Source organism: Mustela putorius, unplaced genomic scaffold, assembly GCF_011764305.1.
Source record: "Mustela putorius furo isolate JIRA1106 unplaced genomic scaffold, ASM1176430v1.1 tig00537275_pilon_pilon_pilon, whole genome shotgun sequence".
NCBI classification, from domain to species: domain Eukaryota; kingdom Metazoa; phylum Chordata; class Mammalia; order Carnivora; family Mustelidae; genus Mustela; species Mustela putorius.
The window spans coordinates 249,373-266,020 of NW_025422413.1; the positions used below are offsets into that span (position 1 = coordinate 249,373).

The 16,648-nt window shown below is 41.6% G+C and overlaps 1 protein-coding gene across 7 annotated transcripts in view; it reads right to left on the bottom strand.

The window, feature by feature from the left end:
• The window catches only part of SH2D4A (SH2 domain containing 4A), a 60,349-nt gene that overhangs the window by 27,413 nt on the left and 16,288 nt on the right, over positions 1-16,648 (bottom strand). For 6 of the 7 annotated variants that reach the window (XM_045073801.1, XM_045073805.1, XM_045073804.1 and 3 more), the window contains exons 3-4: positions 15,514-15,673; positions 13,737-13,911 (exon numbers count right to left, since the gene is read on the bottom strand). In XM_045073801.1, coding sequence (XP_044929736.1) covers positions 13,737-13,911; positions 15,514-15,673 — 335 coding nt within the window. Of the gene's footprint in view, positions 1-13,736; positions 13,912-15,210; positions 15,333-15,513; positions 15,674-16,648 lie in introns of those variants that run through there. The other variant, XM_045073806.1, reaches the window with a different exon arrangement.

The following is a 16,648-nucleotide window of genomic DNA, read 5'->3' on the forward strand; positions in this document are numbered from 1 at the left end:
TTGGGCTTGCAGTCTCTGAATAAATGTCTACCATAAGGAATGTGAGTTTTAAAAACAGGCTCACTCTCCCTTTCTTCAATGCGGTAAGATCTGTGGGGCATCATTTTGCATAAAGGATCAGTTTCTCTATGCTGAAAATTAGGAGGCAGGTAACCACCCTCCCTTGCCTCCTCATGCGCAGTAGATAAGGTTCCAGTTTCGGTGTCTACACCCCTGGTCTCCCCACTGGTTTGTCACAGGACCTGGACAGATGCAGCCAGCACAGCTTTGGACCCAGGATTTGTCAGTGGCACCTCCACCAGGCTCAGCCTTTAAGCTCTCCAACAAACTCTCAATTGTTTCCTGAATTACCATCAGGCTAACAGCCATCTGACATGTCTCTTTTAACATATATTTTACTTTGTCAAATATTTTTCACCCCATCACTTGCCAATTACTGTTATGGGTATAATACCTTAAGCATACTGTGTGAGTTATTCTTTATCCCTTAGAATTATTTGTTCAACTGAATGATTCATCTTATATACACATATAACACTATTTTTTCAACACTTGCTTTTTGCTTTATTATCTTAATTTTTTTCCATCATCTATCTATCTATCATCAAAGGCAAACTACCCCGAGATGGACCACTTTGGCATGCAGATTGTTTTTTAACTAAAAGCAATAAAAACACTGCACATTCAGGAAAATCTCTTTACCTCCCCACCTCAACTGCCTAAAAGAATTTAGATAAAGGACCTGCTCCAGGAAGAGAACTATGCTATAGATAACTACATTATACTATGAACTAGATATGGCAAGGCCTGTCTGATCAAAGTCCTCTGTGTCCCATTCTTTCTGAGTGACCAGGCAAACATTTGTTCCCCAAACATTTACTCCTCTTCATCTTCCTGTGAATTACATTCATTCCCTTTAAGTCCCAGGCCCTTAGCCTCTTTCTCCTTAGTTCAGGATGATATATATACCTCATTTTGCTTGACTGTCTTTGGAATTTCCAGGTCTGTGTGGTGTTCCCATACAAATGAAACCAAATTTGATTTTCTCCTGTTAATCTATCTCATGTCAATCTGATTCTTAGTCTGGCCAGAAGGACCTTGACAGGCAGAGGAAATTCTTCCTCCCTGACACCAGCATTTCGACACTCTCACTGCTTTTGCGCTTATCAGAAATGATGAGGTTATTCATATTCTTAAGATAATTCAAAACTAAGCACAGACACACAAACCAGACAATGGAACGTTTTGTGATGCTGGGGATTGAAGGGACCAGTGTGACCAGCAGCACCACCTGCTGGGGCCAGTCAGAGTTGCCGGCCTTTCTTTGTTGGGAGGTTTAGGTTGTGTCTTCAGTGTACCAAAGCTCAAAGTTGGTTCTTGAGTAGAAGAGTCTGAGCATAAATAATTTTCATTACTTTAACAACCACCCAGTTAACAATCACATGATACTTCTACTGAAGTACTTCTATATGACTAAAATATACTGTAAACTCCGAAATTATTCACATATACTAAGAACCACATGTATAAAAATTGTAATTTTCTATGTGAACCAAGATTTGCCACTATTCCAAAGTGCTAAAATAATATGAAGAACTAATCAAGACTTGTGACTAATCAGCACATTCGTTCAGATACACTTACATGTTCTACAAATCCATGGAATACAAGTTCAATGTAATAGACTAAAAATAGTATGGTCCAAAAGAGATTTCCTTTATTAAAAAACAAAACCAGATTACTGGCTCAAAGGTGACGATTAATGATGTTAACACCAGATGGACACAATGTGAGGAGTACCGCTGCTGCTCTGAGCATTCTCAGGGTGAAGGTAAAGGGGCTTCTTAGAGAGGGAACCACCCCTCTGAAGCTTCCATATGATGCTGTGTTCCAGGGAATATACTCTTTAGTTATTCCTATTTGTAACACAAGAAAGAGATGAAAGCTACCACCTACCTGCATAATTTTTCTTTCAAAGCACTTTCAAGTCCAATACATCATTTGACCTTCATTATCAACCCCAAAAGGGTGTCAAAGCAGGTACTGTCCCCTTTACCAAAGAGGTAAACTGACCTGTTAATAGGTAGGAAAGCAGAGACAGAAACCCATGTCCTCTCGATGACTACAGCTTGCTCCTTCCATGGGGTGTCCCAGAGAGAACATATGTTTGTTCTCATGCATACAAGGAAGCCTCTGCAGCCCCCTCCCATTTGCTGCATTAAAGATGTGTCTGTAGCTGCTGAAACTATGGGCAGAGTTAAAGCAATCTCATATTTCCTTTATTTAAAAAAAAAAACAACAACACTGCCACTGAATATTTATGCAAAACTCCACAAAATAACGTGAAAACTTGAAAGCTAGTGACATCAGAAGCTAGACCGAGTCAGAATGGTCCTCTCTAGTCAGTGTAGGCCTGAGTAGATCTGGGAGTGGAGCCCATCTGTACTGACCAAAGGGTGGCATGAATGTGTATGTATATGTATATCTTGACTACCATTAAACTTAAAAGCATGGGAATTCAAATCTATATAATTTGAATTATAGCAATTGGATTATCAATTGCTATATTATCAAAAGATGCTATAGCAACATCAATAGTACATGGTTACAAATTATATTTCCCCCAGAGATTATGTGTCTTATGATGATTATTCTAATTATATTCACTTTTAAAATGTGATCTGAAAAATAGTTCATTCTGGTTTTTAACCTAACATGCACTCTGTTTAAAAGTAGGGTTATGCAATTTATTAACTCCACATAAACCAGAAAGCTCCAATAAACAGAAAATTTTTAGCATTCAACTTTAATGGTGAAGATGAAAATGACGAGTTAACAGGCTAAAACCAAGAGTTTACTTCTGAAAACAAGCTACTCATTTAAGTATTTAGCTATCTTGTTCTTACACCTCTTGAATCCACGGTATTCCTCATAGACCACAGGTTAGAATAATAACCTCCATGAAGGCAAAAGACCATATGCGCTTAATTCACTGTTATCTGGGGACCCAGCAAACAGAACAAACTGGCACTTAGTAAAGGCCTCAGTAATAAGTATTTGGTGCATGAATGAACTCACCATAAATTCTGAAGTACTTTCTTAATCATTAAAAAATATTCCATCTAGTTTTAATATTAATCAAAAGAGACAACCAAAATTCTCTGAAAATTGATGGCCTGTAACTCACCTAGTTTGCTAACCAGGTTACTGGAATAATCAGATCATCCTATTACCAACAATTTTAAATAAAACTTCCCAATGATGACTATAATAGGAAGCATTTGAGCATACTGGAATTTAGCTTTTTTCTTTCTAAAATAATAAGAGAAGCAGAATAATGAGACTGCCTTGATAAAGTTACAAAGGAGAATAATGTATAGGGTGTGGAGACACCTTCCAAAGGCCAACTAGACTAACAAGATGAAAAATGGGACAATCAATTTTACTCGTGAAAATATGGTACATGGTCCCTATGGGATGATTCTTCTGAAACGTGAATTAGGACAACAGAGACCCTAGGGAATCTTTCTCCTACTTTGCTAACATTGTACCTAATAAAATCTATGCAGGGGGACTACTGAATGGCTTTACTTAAAAGTACAGCAGACTCTAATACGGTGTGTAGTTTTACGGCGCATCTTTAAATAGCACACTGAGTTTATTTTGCACATATTAGAGCATCAGACTGTCATAGTGGATGAACATCTGTCCATTTCCATTGCACCCTCCTCCTACATCCCTCAAAGCAATGTGCAAACAGCAGAACTGGGCAGGGATATGTTCAGAAAATACAATAATGCAGAACTGGTAAGGGCTGTTAGGGCAAAGCATTTCAGATATGAGAGAGTTCCAAAGGCCACTCTCACCGTCCCACCAAGGACACACATGATATATGTTCCATGAAAAATGAAAAGAAGACAAGCAAGGGAAATAAAGTAATTATTAAATATAAAGTGTAAGGATAAAGTAATAAGGGATAGTTAAGAGAACAGACAGAGTCTTAAAAGTATGATGGCTATGGGAAGTCTTGACACAGTGGAATATAGGAACTGAACTATAAATGATAGAAAACAATATTTATGTCATACATAATACTATAAAAAACATTTCAGTATAAAGGACCTCATGTTTCCAGACTCCGTATTCCATAATTTCTTCCTGGCACACTACTTTTAGTGAGTTAGATAAGTGAATTACTGTAAATATCATGCAAAATAAAGTTGTGTTACCGACTTCATAATGTGCAGTTCTCAAGACTAGAAATGTTTTTCTCTTTTGTCATTTACTTTATAGTAAGCATTTTATACAACAAACTGCTTTTAAAAACACAGCAGCTTAAATGGTTTCTAAAGCCCTAGGATTTTGTAGTTCTACTTTATATAAAATGTTATTCTACAGACTACCACGAAATTCTATTACAGTTACATGGAAACTACCTGGGTAATTGTGTAACTTTCTGATTATGGCTCTACTTTTTAATTAATAAAATGAGAACAAATCCCTTGTCTGTTTTTGCCTAGTTCACCCAACACTTTATCTCTTACAAAAACAATACTGAAATGTTTCCTGCAGGTGTACTAGAAGGGAATATATATCAAGGCAAACAGTTACTGTTTGGGGATTATCCCTCTTTTTATTTCACATCTGTTGAAAAGAAATCTACGGGCCCCAAATGGTGGCACTTGGGTTGAAGCTCCAAATCAGTAAACCAAGACTTAATACCTAACCTAACTGCAGTTTCAACCCCCCAGAAACTGACCTTCCAGCAGTCAACACGGGAATTTCCTGGTCAGCACTAGGAATTTTACTGATAGACCCCTTCCGTTCCCTTAGGAGGGTGACCTTGCCTAAAACAATGGATTCTTTGCTAATAATTTCCTTTTCTCCACTCCCTCTCCACTTTCCTTCTCTGTAGCCCTTTGGAGCTCCCCTCTACTCGCTAGACAGATGCTACCCAATTCATGAACCAATTAATAAGCCAGTTAGATCTTTAAAATTTACTCAATTTAATTTTTGTTATTTAACACACTCAATTCAGTCCTCAAAATTCTAGCCTGCATTTCAGGAATACATTTTCCCATTCTGTTGACATTGGGGTTTCTTATTATAAATGTGAACCCAACTCCCTTCAGGGCTTGATGATATAACTGTGTGCAGATAAGAGTCAGGCACTGCCAGCATGGTTCCGCCACCCCCAGGTACAAGGGCATCTACTCCAGGTGGGGTGCAGACTTCACTCTGCCTACTCACAAAGCTTTAGCACTCCTCTCCAAGGCACCATGATCTAAGACTACTTTACTAATACACTAATTTACACTATTTACAAAAAGCACAAGCCACATATAACCCAAAACTTTGGTTGCTCTACAAGTAGCACCTGGAGAAAAATAAGGGTCCAAAAAACCCAATTCTTTTCTGTTCTTTCAAAGAAGTGGTCCTCATCTTAGTATCTTGCTTTGGAGTCTCTCCTTTATAGAGGCAAACAACCAAAATGCAGATTTAGACAACTGCTGGTTTCTGAGCAGAGCGCAAGCTTAACTTTTGGTTCGGAAGGGATGTATGGAAGAAGGAAAACCCAAGTGGAAGTCCTTCATCATGTCTGAAAATAGTTTCACAGGGTGCTCCTTCACTGCTGTCTACTGATGGGAACACAAAGCTATGAGTTAGAATAGCACTTAAAAATATAACTGAATACCACCATGGTGTCAAGGTCAAGGTTACAATAAAAATTTACAGTTTAGTAGCTTTTTTTTTTTTTTTTAAATCATTCTGTTATAGTAAAATGACAGATTTAAAAACATACCAGAGCCTTGGGACAGTGCATGCAAACCCGTGCATGTGCACAAAGTAGGGGTAGAGACGTGTCATCTCTAACTCTCGTTCTTTAAGGATATGAAGAGTAGGACTCTTGTTCAAGGCGTTTTAATCTATGAGCCTCAAGCCTCAAGGTTTTTTGTTTGTTTGTTTGTTTTGTTTTCTTAAGAATGCTTTGAATCCTGGATGTTTGTGTTCTAATTTTTTTAGTCTTCTGTTTTGCAGTATGGTTCACTCTGAAGGCCATTTGTACAAAAATAACAAGTAATTCTCTGGAGATAAAATCTACAAGTGGACAGATCTAGTTTTATTCAAGGTCCCCTTTGGGGCAAGGACAATCAGTTTACTGATTAATGAGTTCCCAGCCTACAAAGGGGCTTAGCTTTGAATTAGCATGCTCTGCTTGTCTCCCGGGCACACTGAGAACCGTTCTGTTCTCCCCCCAATTCTCTGGCACAAGAGTGGGGAAAACACTGACAGCATCCAGAGGACTGTCTACACCCAGGTCCCTAAGATCTCCACTTAGCTGTGGGAGATAACCAAACACCCAAACTCCCCAGGAGGGGATGCTTCACACAGGGCATCATCTGTCATTTTCTCTGGCTCCTATTAACTCCGCCTTGCACATGCCTTTGCCTGGGAATGGCATCTGCTTCCCGACCTGCAGGTCTCAGAACCTGGCTGGGTGACAGCTAAATCCTGGTATTTACTATCACCTCTGGTTCAGTAACAGCACTCAGGATAACTAAGTGTTCAACCGTGATCCACTGAGAACCACAACATTCTCACTGAATGTTAAGCTGAGCATCATTTCTGTTCTCCATGTACTATCATCACTGCCAAAAACAAGGACAGGGTCGGTATTTTGCAAAGGGCAATAGCTTTTCAGGATAAGAACCATACTCTCAGCTCTAATCCAGGCATCGCTTCAGCCTCCTACTCAGACTGCACAAACCATGGAGCCTACGCCCCCCCTCCCCCACCCCCAGCTCTTCATCTGAACAGTGAAAAGGACCAAGGTTGGGCTCACGATAAACACAGCATCTTATAACTGAAGAACTTCAGGGAATAATTCTTATGGCTTCTATCAGATGATGCTGGGCAAGCACCCTCATGTTTATAAAATTTCTCAGCTTCCTTTGTAAAGAAACAGAGTTGCTAATTTAATCCCTATATTATAGAAGGAATTGATTCCTTATAGGATACTGCCTGGAGTCACAGAGCTGCCTGGGAGGACTGAAGCCTCCATTCCCAGACAAGAGGTCCTGCCCTGTGTCAATGGTACGGTTTTACAGTATCTGGTACTTAATCGGGGAGTCTTACCTTTGGCTATCTATTTGTTAAAATGAAAATTTTAAATCACCGTAAGTATATTCTTTAAAAATTTTTTTCATACAGATTATCTTTGTGAAGAAAATTGTTCTGAGACTGGATCCCAAGTTTTCTAAACCCTGAAGTGGGGATCCAACAACTCTTCTCAAAACTCCTTGATTTATGGCTCTAAGGGTGAAATAGAAATTCTTCAACCTTGGACTTGGGGCAAATCTTTCATTATTCTACAACAGATCTCCTTAGATGAATTCATCTGCTAATGAAGATACAAAATAAATCATTATTATATCGGTATAAAATAATCCAAAGGCAAACGTATAGATTGGGCTATTTAGTGTTCTGGTTCTGTTAGGTGTTAGACAGTTTGGTAGTCAGGGCTGGGGTCCCCAACAAGAAGATATGGAATCAGGACAGCTAACACAAAACACCACTGACATCCCGTTTTGCAACTTAGACAGGACCATACTAGCGTTCTGCTTTGGTCTTTGCAAAAGTGACTTCTGTAAAATATCCTAAAGTAAAGGAATTAACTACAAAACATTTGTCACCATCATGGGCAAAGGGCAGTTAAGACACAAGCCCCCAGATGTCAGCAAAATAGACCACCCACACATGGACATTAACCTAAATACGTAGACAGATACGTGACCAGAGCCCTGATTGGCAGGACTCTGCACACCCTGATTGCTGAAGATCGTTCTGCAAAACAGCCCCCCAAAATCCCTAAACTTAGAAACTCCAAGGGCATCACTCTTGGGCCCCCTCCCTCTCTGGGAGCTTTATACTCTTGCTCAATAAACTGCTTTGTTGCCCACCACTGTTTGGTCTACCTCTTCATTCTTCAAAGAGGCCAAAGTGACCAAAACCTGCAGGCACTAAAGACAGAAAATCCTGCAATAGTTCTGTGGAGGGAAGGGTACAACTCTCTACATTTTTTCTATGTGAGAAGATTAGCTCTTTCCCAGGTGGGCCAAAAGATACAGTTTGGAGTCTGGGGTGGAAGGCTGTGGAAAAAAGCTTGGAATAAGATTAGGAACAGGAAGCCGATTAACTGAGAAAGACAATGTGTACTTTATTTCCAGAAATGAGACTGGGGTCACCTCAGTCTTGTACTACTGGCCTTCAACCTCACATCTTTGCCTAAATTCTGCTTGAAGATGAAAGTGCAGACCTCACAGTGAGGCCTATCCATTGAAACTCTACAGAAACTCTCCTTTACGGCTATAGTGAGGTGAAAAATATTCGACTTCAGGTCACGCCTATGGATGCTGTTTTAGCATCATGAATGTTTAGAGCTGGCAAAACGTATGAGCAATCATCCCAGCAAACATCCCATTTCAACAACTGACTGACAGCCAACAATCTGAATAACTGTGAACAGGATTCTTTCCAAAGCTTGCAGGTAAGAACCCTCCTCAGCCTGAACCTTGATTTCTGCCTCCTGAGACCTCAAACAGAGGACCCAGCCAACCCTTGTCAGAATTCTGACCAAAGGAGCTGTCATTATTTGGTCCATTTGGTTTACAATAACTTGCTGTGGCGACAATAGAAAACATACACGAGACAAGGCCAGCTCTTTGGGTCATGTGGCTTCTCAGCTCCTCAAATGTGCCCCCTCCAGGTCCCAACCAAAGTACTTTCTCCAGTCAGGCTGCTCTCTGCCCTGCACCCCCACACATGACGCTTTCCTTTTTCTCACAGACATTCTGCGGTTCCCTCTGGCCTTGGGTCTTCCCCTGTTCCTTTCTTCCACAAAACCGGGTGAATCCTGGCCACTCTCCAGCTGGAACTCCTACCTTAGTACTAAGTGCCTCTCATCTTCTAACTCCTGATGGGTGAAGACCTTGTCTGGTGGCTCTGTTGTGGCTCCATACCACCTCTCACTACACGTATCGGGACCCTGAGGAATACCTGCTCAGAAAAGCACTGATTCAGTCCATCCTGCCAAGCCGTGCAAGATCTTCACACACCTGCAGCCTGTGCACAGGACATGCTCATATAGAGGAGGCAAGGCTTCAAGCATTTCTAGCTCAAACAACCCCTTGGATTTGTACTAGACTTTGGCTTTTCAAGCATTCCCAAATGTATTATCTCATGTAATTAAAATAAAAAAACACCATGAGATAAACAAGGTGGGTATTTTTTAATTCCCCGTTTTTATAGTTGAAAAACAAGAGGCTCCAAAAGGTTCAGAGATTTGCCTAGCTAGGCGGACACACCGCTCTGAAGATCTGGGGGAGATCTGGGAGAGAAACAGCATGGCAGAGCCGTGAGCTCTGGGAGGCACCACTGCTGTGAATCAGACTGTCGCCAGGTTTCCAAGCAGTTTGATTTAACCGTGTCTGTTTCTCCACTGCTTCCCCAGCCCTTCTTCTTCCTCTCTCCCCCTGTTTTCTTACAGGAAAAGTTCTTCTGTTTAATTTTAAAGCATTCCTGCTTTAGGGAAAAAAAATCCCCAAACTCTCATTCCAACAGTAGGATCATTCAGATACTGATGTGAATACCTTCCCTGGGGCACAGTGAGATGGCCAGAGTGCTGGCCCTGAATTAGAGGACCAGGTTTATGGCCCCAGCTCTGCCTCTGATCAGGCTTTGCAAAAACCACTGCCCTTGAGTAGTCCACTCAGAGAGCAAGAGCCTGTTTCACACCTGTTTGTTGTGAGGATGAAGTGAAATGGTAAATCGGTCTTTTGATAGACCACAGGGCTACAGACATTTTAAATGTCAAATTCCTCACCTCAACCACGATCACCCCAATTATTAGCACTAAGGCCAATCTCCCTGCTTCACCAAAGAATCTCCTAGGCTCCTGGCTACGTTCTTAGGGTGTACTGATCTCTGATCTCTTCCAGTGAAGCTGGCTGCGGCATTCATTCAGGCTGATTTCATTTTATTCAAAATACTACCGGTAAACAGAGAGGACAGTGAAAGAGTCAGTGTTGAATTTACCCGAGTCCTACACAGACCCGGTGGGGTTCCTCACTACATTTGCCTTGACCCTTTCATAAGATAATCAGAGCAGAACTGAGAACCGCTGGCTGACACAAATGCAGAAATACAGTCTACGCTGATGCTTCACTGCAAATACAAGGGGTCACTGTTCACCGGAAGAATGACTTCCCATAACTAAATGACTCTGCACAAGAGCTTCTACAGGGCTGAATGCACATCAACACTTGGGTTGAATTTAACTTTCCCCTACTACCCACAGCCCTTCAGAGAACTGAGGTAAGACCAGTAAGGGGTGCTTTCGGGTCTGGAGTTCTCTGATGATGATCTATCATGTGAAACTTATTACAAATCTAGCAAGGCCATTCTACTTTAGTAAATCTATAGTGGGTTTCCCGTGAATATCGTTCATGATTCTGGAAGACTGACTGCTCTTAAACCTGCCCATGGGTATTCAGATAAGCTTCATGATCACTAACTTCAATAAAAACTGCTTAACAATTTTTCTTTTTATAATAAATTTTAGGCCATGTGCAGACAATGAACATTTAAAGAAAAGACTTCCTTCTAGATATTATACTTTTATACTTCTATTATATAATATATATGTTATATATATTATACTTATACTTATTATACTTATATTATACTTAAAATAGATCACGGATGAAATGTGGACCTCTTTACTGTGCAAGCCTGAATCGCAATTTGGAAACATAATCGGATGACTTCCAAAGCTCTAGTCTTGGTTTCTCACCAGAGTTCTCGTCTGAAGGTACAGATAGGGGGAATATGATGAATTCTATTTTAAATACCCCAGGGCTATGATGAGAATGAAAGTAGATAAACAAAAAGGAGAGCTTTCTAACTGATTTTTGGGCAAACCACTTATCTCTTTGAGCATTAGTTTGCATCTGTATAAAAGAAATACTTGCATTTTCCATTTCACAGGAATATTATGAAATGAAATAACTATATGAGAAAAAATTTTGCAAACTCTAAGTCAGCTTGTATATAATTTATTATCATATGTAAAATAAACTTATATCTACCACCTAAAGTGGCATGCAGAATCCTTGGTATCTCTAAACTAGACTCTGCTCCTTTATTTTATTTATTTATTTTTTAAAGATTTTATTTATTTGACAGAGAGAAATCACAAGTAGACAGAGAGGCAGGCAGAGAGAGAGAGGGAAGCCGCTCCCCGCTGAGCAGAGAGCCCAGGACTCGATCCCAGGACCCTGAGATCATGACCTGAGCCGAAGGCAGCGGCTTAACCCACTGAGCCACCCAGGCGCCCCAGACTCTGCTCCTTTAAAACCAGCTTCTCCCCTAGAGGTTCCTGTCCATGCTCACAGCATCCACATCATCCCAGGCATCTCAGCTTAGAAACTTGGGTTGTGCTAGGAAGCTTGCCCCTCCACCCACTCTGATCTATGAATAATCAGCTCAAATTTAAAAATTTCAAAAAATAAATCTGACCAGGTCAAACCTTTGTTCAAAAATATTTGGCAATAACCAGTTGTTCTTGAAAAAAGAGGCCAAAACACAAAGTTGTCCCCAAGACCCTGTCCTGTCTGGCCTTGCCCACCCTCTCACTCAATCCTATGCTCTCCTCTGTCCCTTCTGCATTACAGCCACACAGGCTACTTTGGGCTCTCCAAAGCCCCCAGCCTTTGTCCATGCTGTCCCTTTGTTGGAACCACTGGCCCTAGTCATTCTCTGTCATCATCTCCAGCTCCATGTCCTCTGCATAGCCACCCTGCACTTCCTGCCATCGCTCAAATTCTAGTGTAATAGGGGTGCACAGAAACATATCCTTTTCTTGAGATCACTCATTATCTTTTGAAATGACAGGTTATATGAAGTCTCTCTCTGCTTTCTAAACTGTAAAGTTCATTCAGCAGTTCTTTCCTTCAATTTATTCTAAGGTTCAGCAGTGATTCTGTCCTTACTGCTCCCTATAATCTCAATGCCTAGCACATAAAGGGTACTTCTTAAATGAATGAGTAAATCGGCCAATCTTGAGATCTTCTCCTCTCACTGTGTGTTTGTGTGTGTGTGTGTGTGTGTATTATATGTATGTGTATATAAAATATAATTCCTATAATATTTATGATATAGTAGAACAATAATAACCATGGTATTTAACTTCTATTTTAATCTCTGTCCTGCTTTTGGAAAAAAACTTTTTTCTATGAAGCTATTGTAATTCAGGCACAAAGATATGCATGCATACATAATGCTTTGAGGAAGGGGTTTTTTTGTTCTTGCTGTTGTTATTCTTCATTTTAGGGGTGCTAGAAAAGGAGTCTGCTATTTGGAGGGAGTTTGGTATTAAATGTGGAATACAAAGCAGCCCTGGGAGGGACTGAATGCTTTACTGCACATGTGGGGAAAGGACCCAGGTCTGACCCTGGTATATTAACCAAATTTTAGAATTTTGTACCTGTAGATATTTTGAGCCTTATATTTGCAGCTCTTTATAAAGCTTCTTTGCATTCCTCATATTAATAAGACAATCAAATGCAATAGTTAAGGAATGACCCAGGGGTCCTACAGATCCCTGTTTCTGTTTAAATCCTGAGTCAGTCTTTTGTCAGCTCTAAGTCCTTGGGCAGATCAAATACCCGTATCGAACCCCAGTTTCCTTACCTGTAAAATGGACAAATACAGAAACAGTCCCTAGGTCATAAAGTCATTGTAAGAATGATAAGAGACATTCAGCAGTGTGCTTTGCCCCATCACAACCCCATGAAGCAAGCAGGACAGATAACCACAGCCCCGTGCAGCTGCCTCAAATAGGTCAAGAACACACGCAACTAATGTCACAAAGCTGGGGACCTGAGCCAAAGTCAAACAATTGCAAATCCTCTGTTAATTCTCAGTTTAATTAAATTCCTGGCAGAAGAAGGTACTTCATAATACAGTTTTATTGTCCTTCCAAACTATAATCTAAGCAGCAAATGATGTCTGAGCTCCTTAAACCAACTGAAACATGAGAGAGTGCATACCAATTCTGATTATAAAATTCTATCATGTTGAGGAAATCATGGTCCCCGCAGGCACAGGCGGAATCTATGAAGCCAGAGAGGCATGGAGGTGTAGTCCTCAACAAAACAGGGAAGACTCCACAGAACGTAATCTACTTCACAGATACGCCAGCGTCCTAGGACTGGGGTCAGCGGCAGCCTCGGTGCCAAAGCAGGCTCTGTCTTGGTAAGTAAGGGTTACCGCACCGGAGACTGTTCATTTGAGTACAGTTGTGACAGTGTGTGGTCCACGAAGCCTCAAGTATTTACCCTCAGGCCCCTCACAAAAACAGTTATCAACCTCTGTTATGGAAGACATATAACAGGGGGAAATAAACCCTGAAAATATCTTAAAATGCACAACTCTGTTCCTAGTTCTTTCTTCACACCTTTGGTCCCATGAAAAAGGAGTGTTTTACCCTTCCTTGTGAAGCAGCAGGTGACCCAAATTCCCCAAAATGAAATGAACATCAGTGCCTTCAAGTTCAGATGGATTTTTCCCAGAAAAGTTTGTGATCCTGATGTTTGACTACATTCGTCTCATTGTTCCCAATTCTTTAATTTCCCTAGCTATTAAATTCTGCGTATTTATACATATGAAAGACTCACTGCAATTTTCTCTTCTTCAAGGAGTGGTGCTGGTCTAGAGCCCTTCCCCAGTTTTTCCTCTTCTGTTGCTGCTTTCTTGCAGATATTCTGAGTCTCCTGGGTATCTGGTGCTTGCAGATCATAATATTGTGATTTCATTTTCAAGTTATTGGCGAATTCTTTGGACTGGGTTTTTCTGAAGAGAAACAAATGTGGAATTATCAAAAACATTCTCCAACATGGATAGCTTTTCCAAAGCAGATGCCTACATTCAAATCATGTGAAAAACAGTAACAGATACCATTTACCGAGTTCTTACAATATGCTAAGCCCTGTGTGAGTATTTAAAGACATTAGCTTAGGGGCACCTGGGTGGCTCAGTTGGCTAAGCATCTGTCTCTTGGTTTCGACTCCTCTTGTGAGACTGAGCCCAGCGCCGGGCTCTGTGCTCAGTGCAGAGTCCGCTTATCCCTCTGCTTGGGCACACTCTCTTGTTCTCGCTCTCAAATTAATAACATCTTAAAAAAAGAAAAGACATTAACTTATTCCTCATCACAACCCCATAAGAAGGGCTTGTTATCCTTGCTTACTTGCAAGAGGCTCAAAATACTTATATTATTTATCCAAGGCCACACTGTGGTGCAGCTAGGATTTGAACCCGCATCTGCCCGACTCCCGTCCAGAAGCTAAACTGCTGGGGCATGCTGCCTTCCTAGGATGCGCCGCGCACACTTCCTTTACCTCTGTACGCCCGTTTATGGTTTGAGTTACTGGAGGGGGTCACAGAAGCATCAGCGGGCCTCGGCACCTGAACCCAGGTCTGCTTCTATCTCATCTGCTCAGAGAGGGCTGTCCCTTTTCCCGGGGTGACAGCCTTCACAGAAGTCACCCTGGGCCCCCAGTAGAGGGGATCCATCACCTGCCTCACTGCGACCAGCCAAATTACCTTCCTATTTTGGCAGGCGATCATGTCACTTCCTTATTCAAACCTCTAGCGTCCACAGATCAAGGTCCAAAGTCCTAAATCTGGCTTTCAAGGCACTTTAGAGCATGGCCCCCTCTCTGCTGTTACTTGCCCACGCATACCTCAAACATTCAGAAGTCATCATCACCCAAAGAACGAGATGTATTCGGAACTAGGGGTCTTGATCATGCCTCTGCCAGCAATTTCCTTCCTGATATTCTGCAGCTGGAAAACTCTACTTATCTTTCAAGGTTGAATTCAGATTTTACTTCTTTTTTGGATCGGAATATTGGGCTCAGTTAATGCTCTGTTTGTGACTTAGCTGTAGCATGTATCACAGTCTATATCAGCAGAAGTTAGTTGTGTACCTGCCTGTTTCTCCTCCTCCTCCTAGAAGCTTCTTGTTCATCTTTGAATTCCCACCATCTAGCGCGGTGGAAGTACCTGGAAGGCCTGCTCACTCAGCGGCCCCCTGTGAGCAATCTTGCTGGAAGGCCTAAAGCTTAAACAGTCATTGCATTTCTCACTTACATTCCTGATGCTCTGCTGTGTCAGCTTCGGCACTTTGGCACGACTCCAGGGAAGCCAGGGATCACACAGGAAACCTCATCCAGACCAAATCAGGTGACAAGTGAGGAAGTGAAACAGCTGATCTGATCGCATTGCGGGAAGGAAGGGAACCCCGAAAGTGTAAAGAAACTTGCCGGAGAGATCTAAAGTGACTTTTGTAACTCTCAGATCCACCCCACTCTCCCACCAGCTACTCTGAAAAAGAGGCATCTTTGCATCATTTTACAATCCGGCCAGCCTCTCACTGGCTTGCAGATGGCATACCTGAGATCTTCCGCTTCCCGCTCGGCCTTCAGCTGGGCCCTCTCAGCAATAATCTCATTACAGAGCACATCGTAGGGTTTATCAAGATGGTGTTCGCCCATCACCCAGACCCAGACTTCCTTATCGGCTCCCAGTTTCCAGTGAACAGATTTGCCGTTCTCTGTAAGCGAAACAAAATTTGGATTGGACAGGTATCTTCAGTCATGGGTTATGATGTTTGCCATCATTAAAGTATTTAGGGTCTTCAAGAAAAAAAAGATTAGATGAGACGAAGCACTTCCAGTCTCCTCAGGAACCAGCAGCAGTCCCAGGGAGCAATGGAGGTGGGAGCAATGTTTGTTTTAAAATATAAATATGAGGGCGCCTGGGTGGCTGAGCGTCTACCTTCAGCTCTAGTCATGATTCCAGGGTCCTGGGATTGAGCCCCTTGTTGGGTTCCCTGTTCAGTGGGGAGTCTGCTTCTCTCTCTCCCTCTCTCTCTACCCCTCTCCCCGACCGTGCATTCTCTCTCTCGCTCGCTCATGCTCTCTCTCTCTCAAGTAAATAAAATCTTTAAAAAATATGAATATGGTTTTTGAATGTGTCCATTTTATAAAGTAGGAGAGATGGGGAGAAAGCATGCAGTTTATGCTAACATCTGATATCAGAATCTCTAAGGTCTGAGAATCTTCTTGAACCCCAGAAATACACAGCTTCTCCAGGGTTTGGTACTTCCATTTTAGAATCGGACTGGCTTTAGTTTAAACCCTAGTCCTACCACTTACTAGCTGTGTGACTTGGACAAATTAATTTTTCTGAGCCTCAGTTTCCTCATCTGCAAAATGGGAATATGATCGACCACCAACAATGCAGGACTGCCATCGGGAGCAGGCTACACCAGCTCTTTCCCCCAGTGCCTGTCACATAATAGGAGTTCACGAGAGGTTAAGTGCTACCATCACCCTATTTACTTCTAGGGCTCCTCAGAGATTCACACCAACTTGTGAGAAGATAATACTACTGGTAGTGTGATACTTAGTGAAGCTACTTAAATGATCCTTGTTTACAATTGGTCACAGGGTTTGTATTACATTCTAGATCGTGGTCTCCAGAGAACAGCCACACAGGTCCATACTCCCTGAACCCAACGTTATGT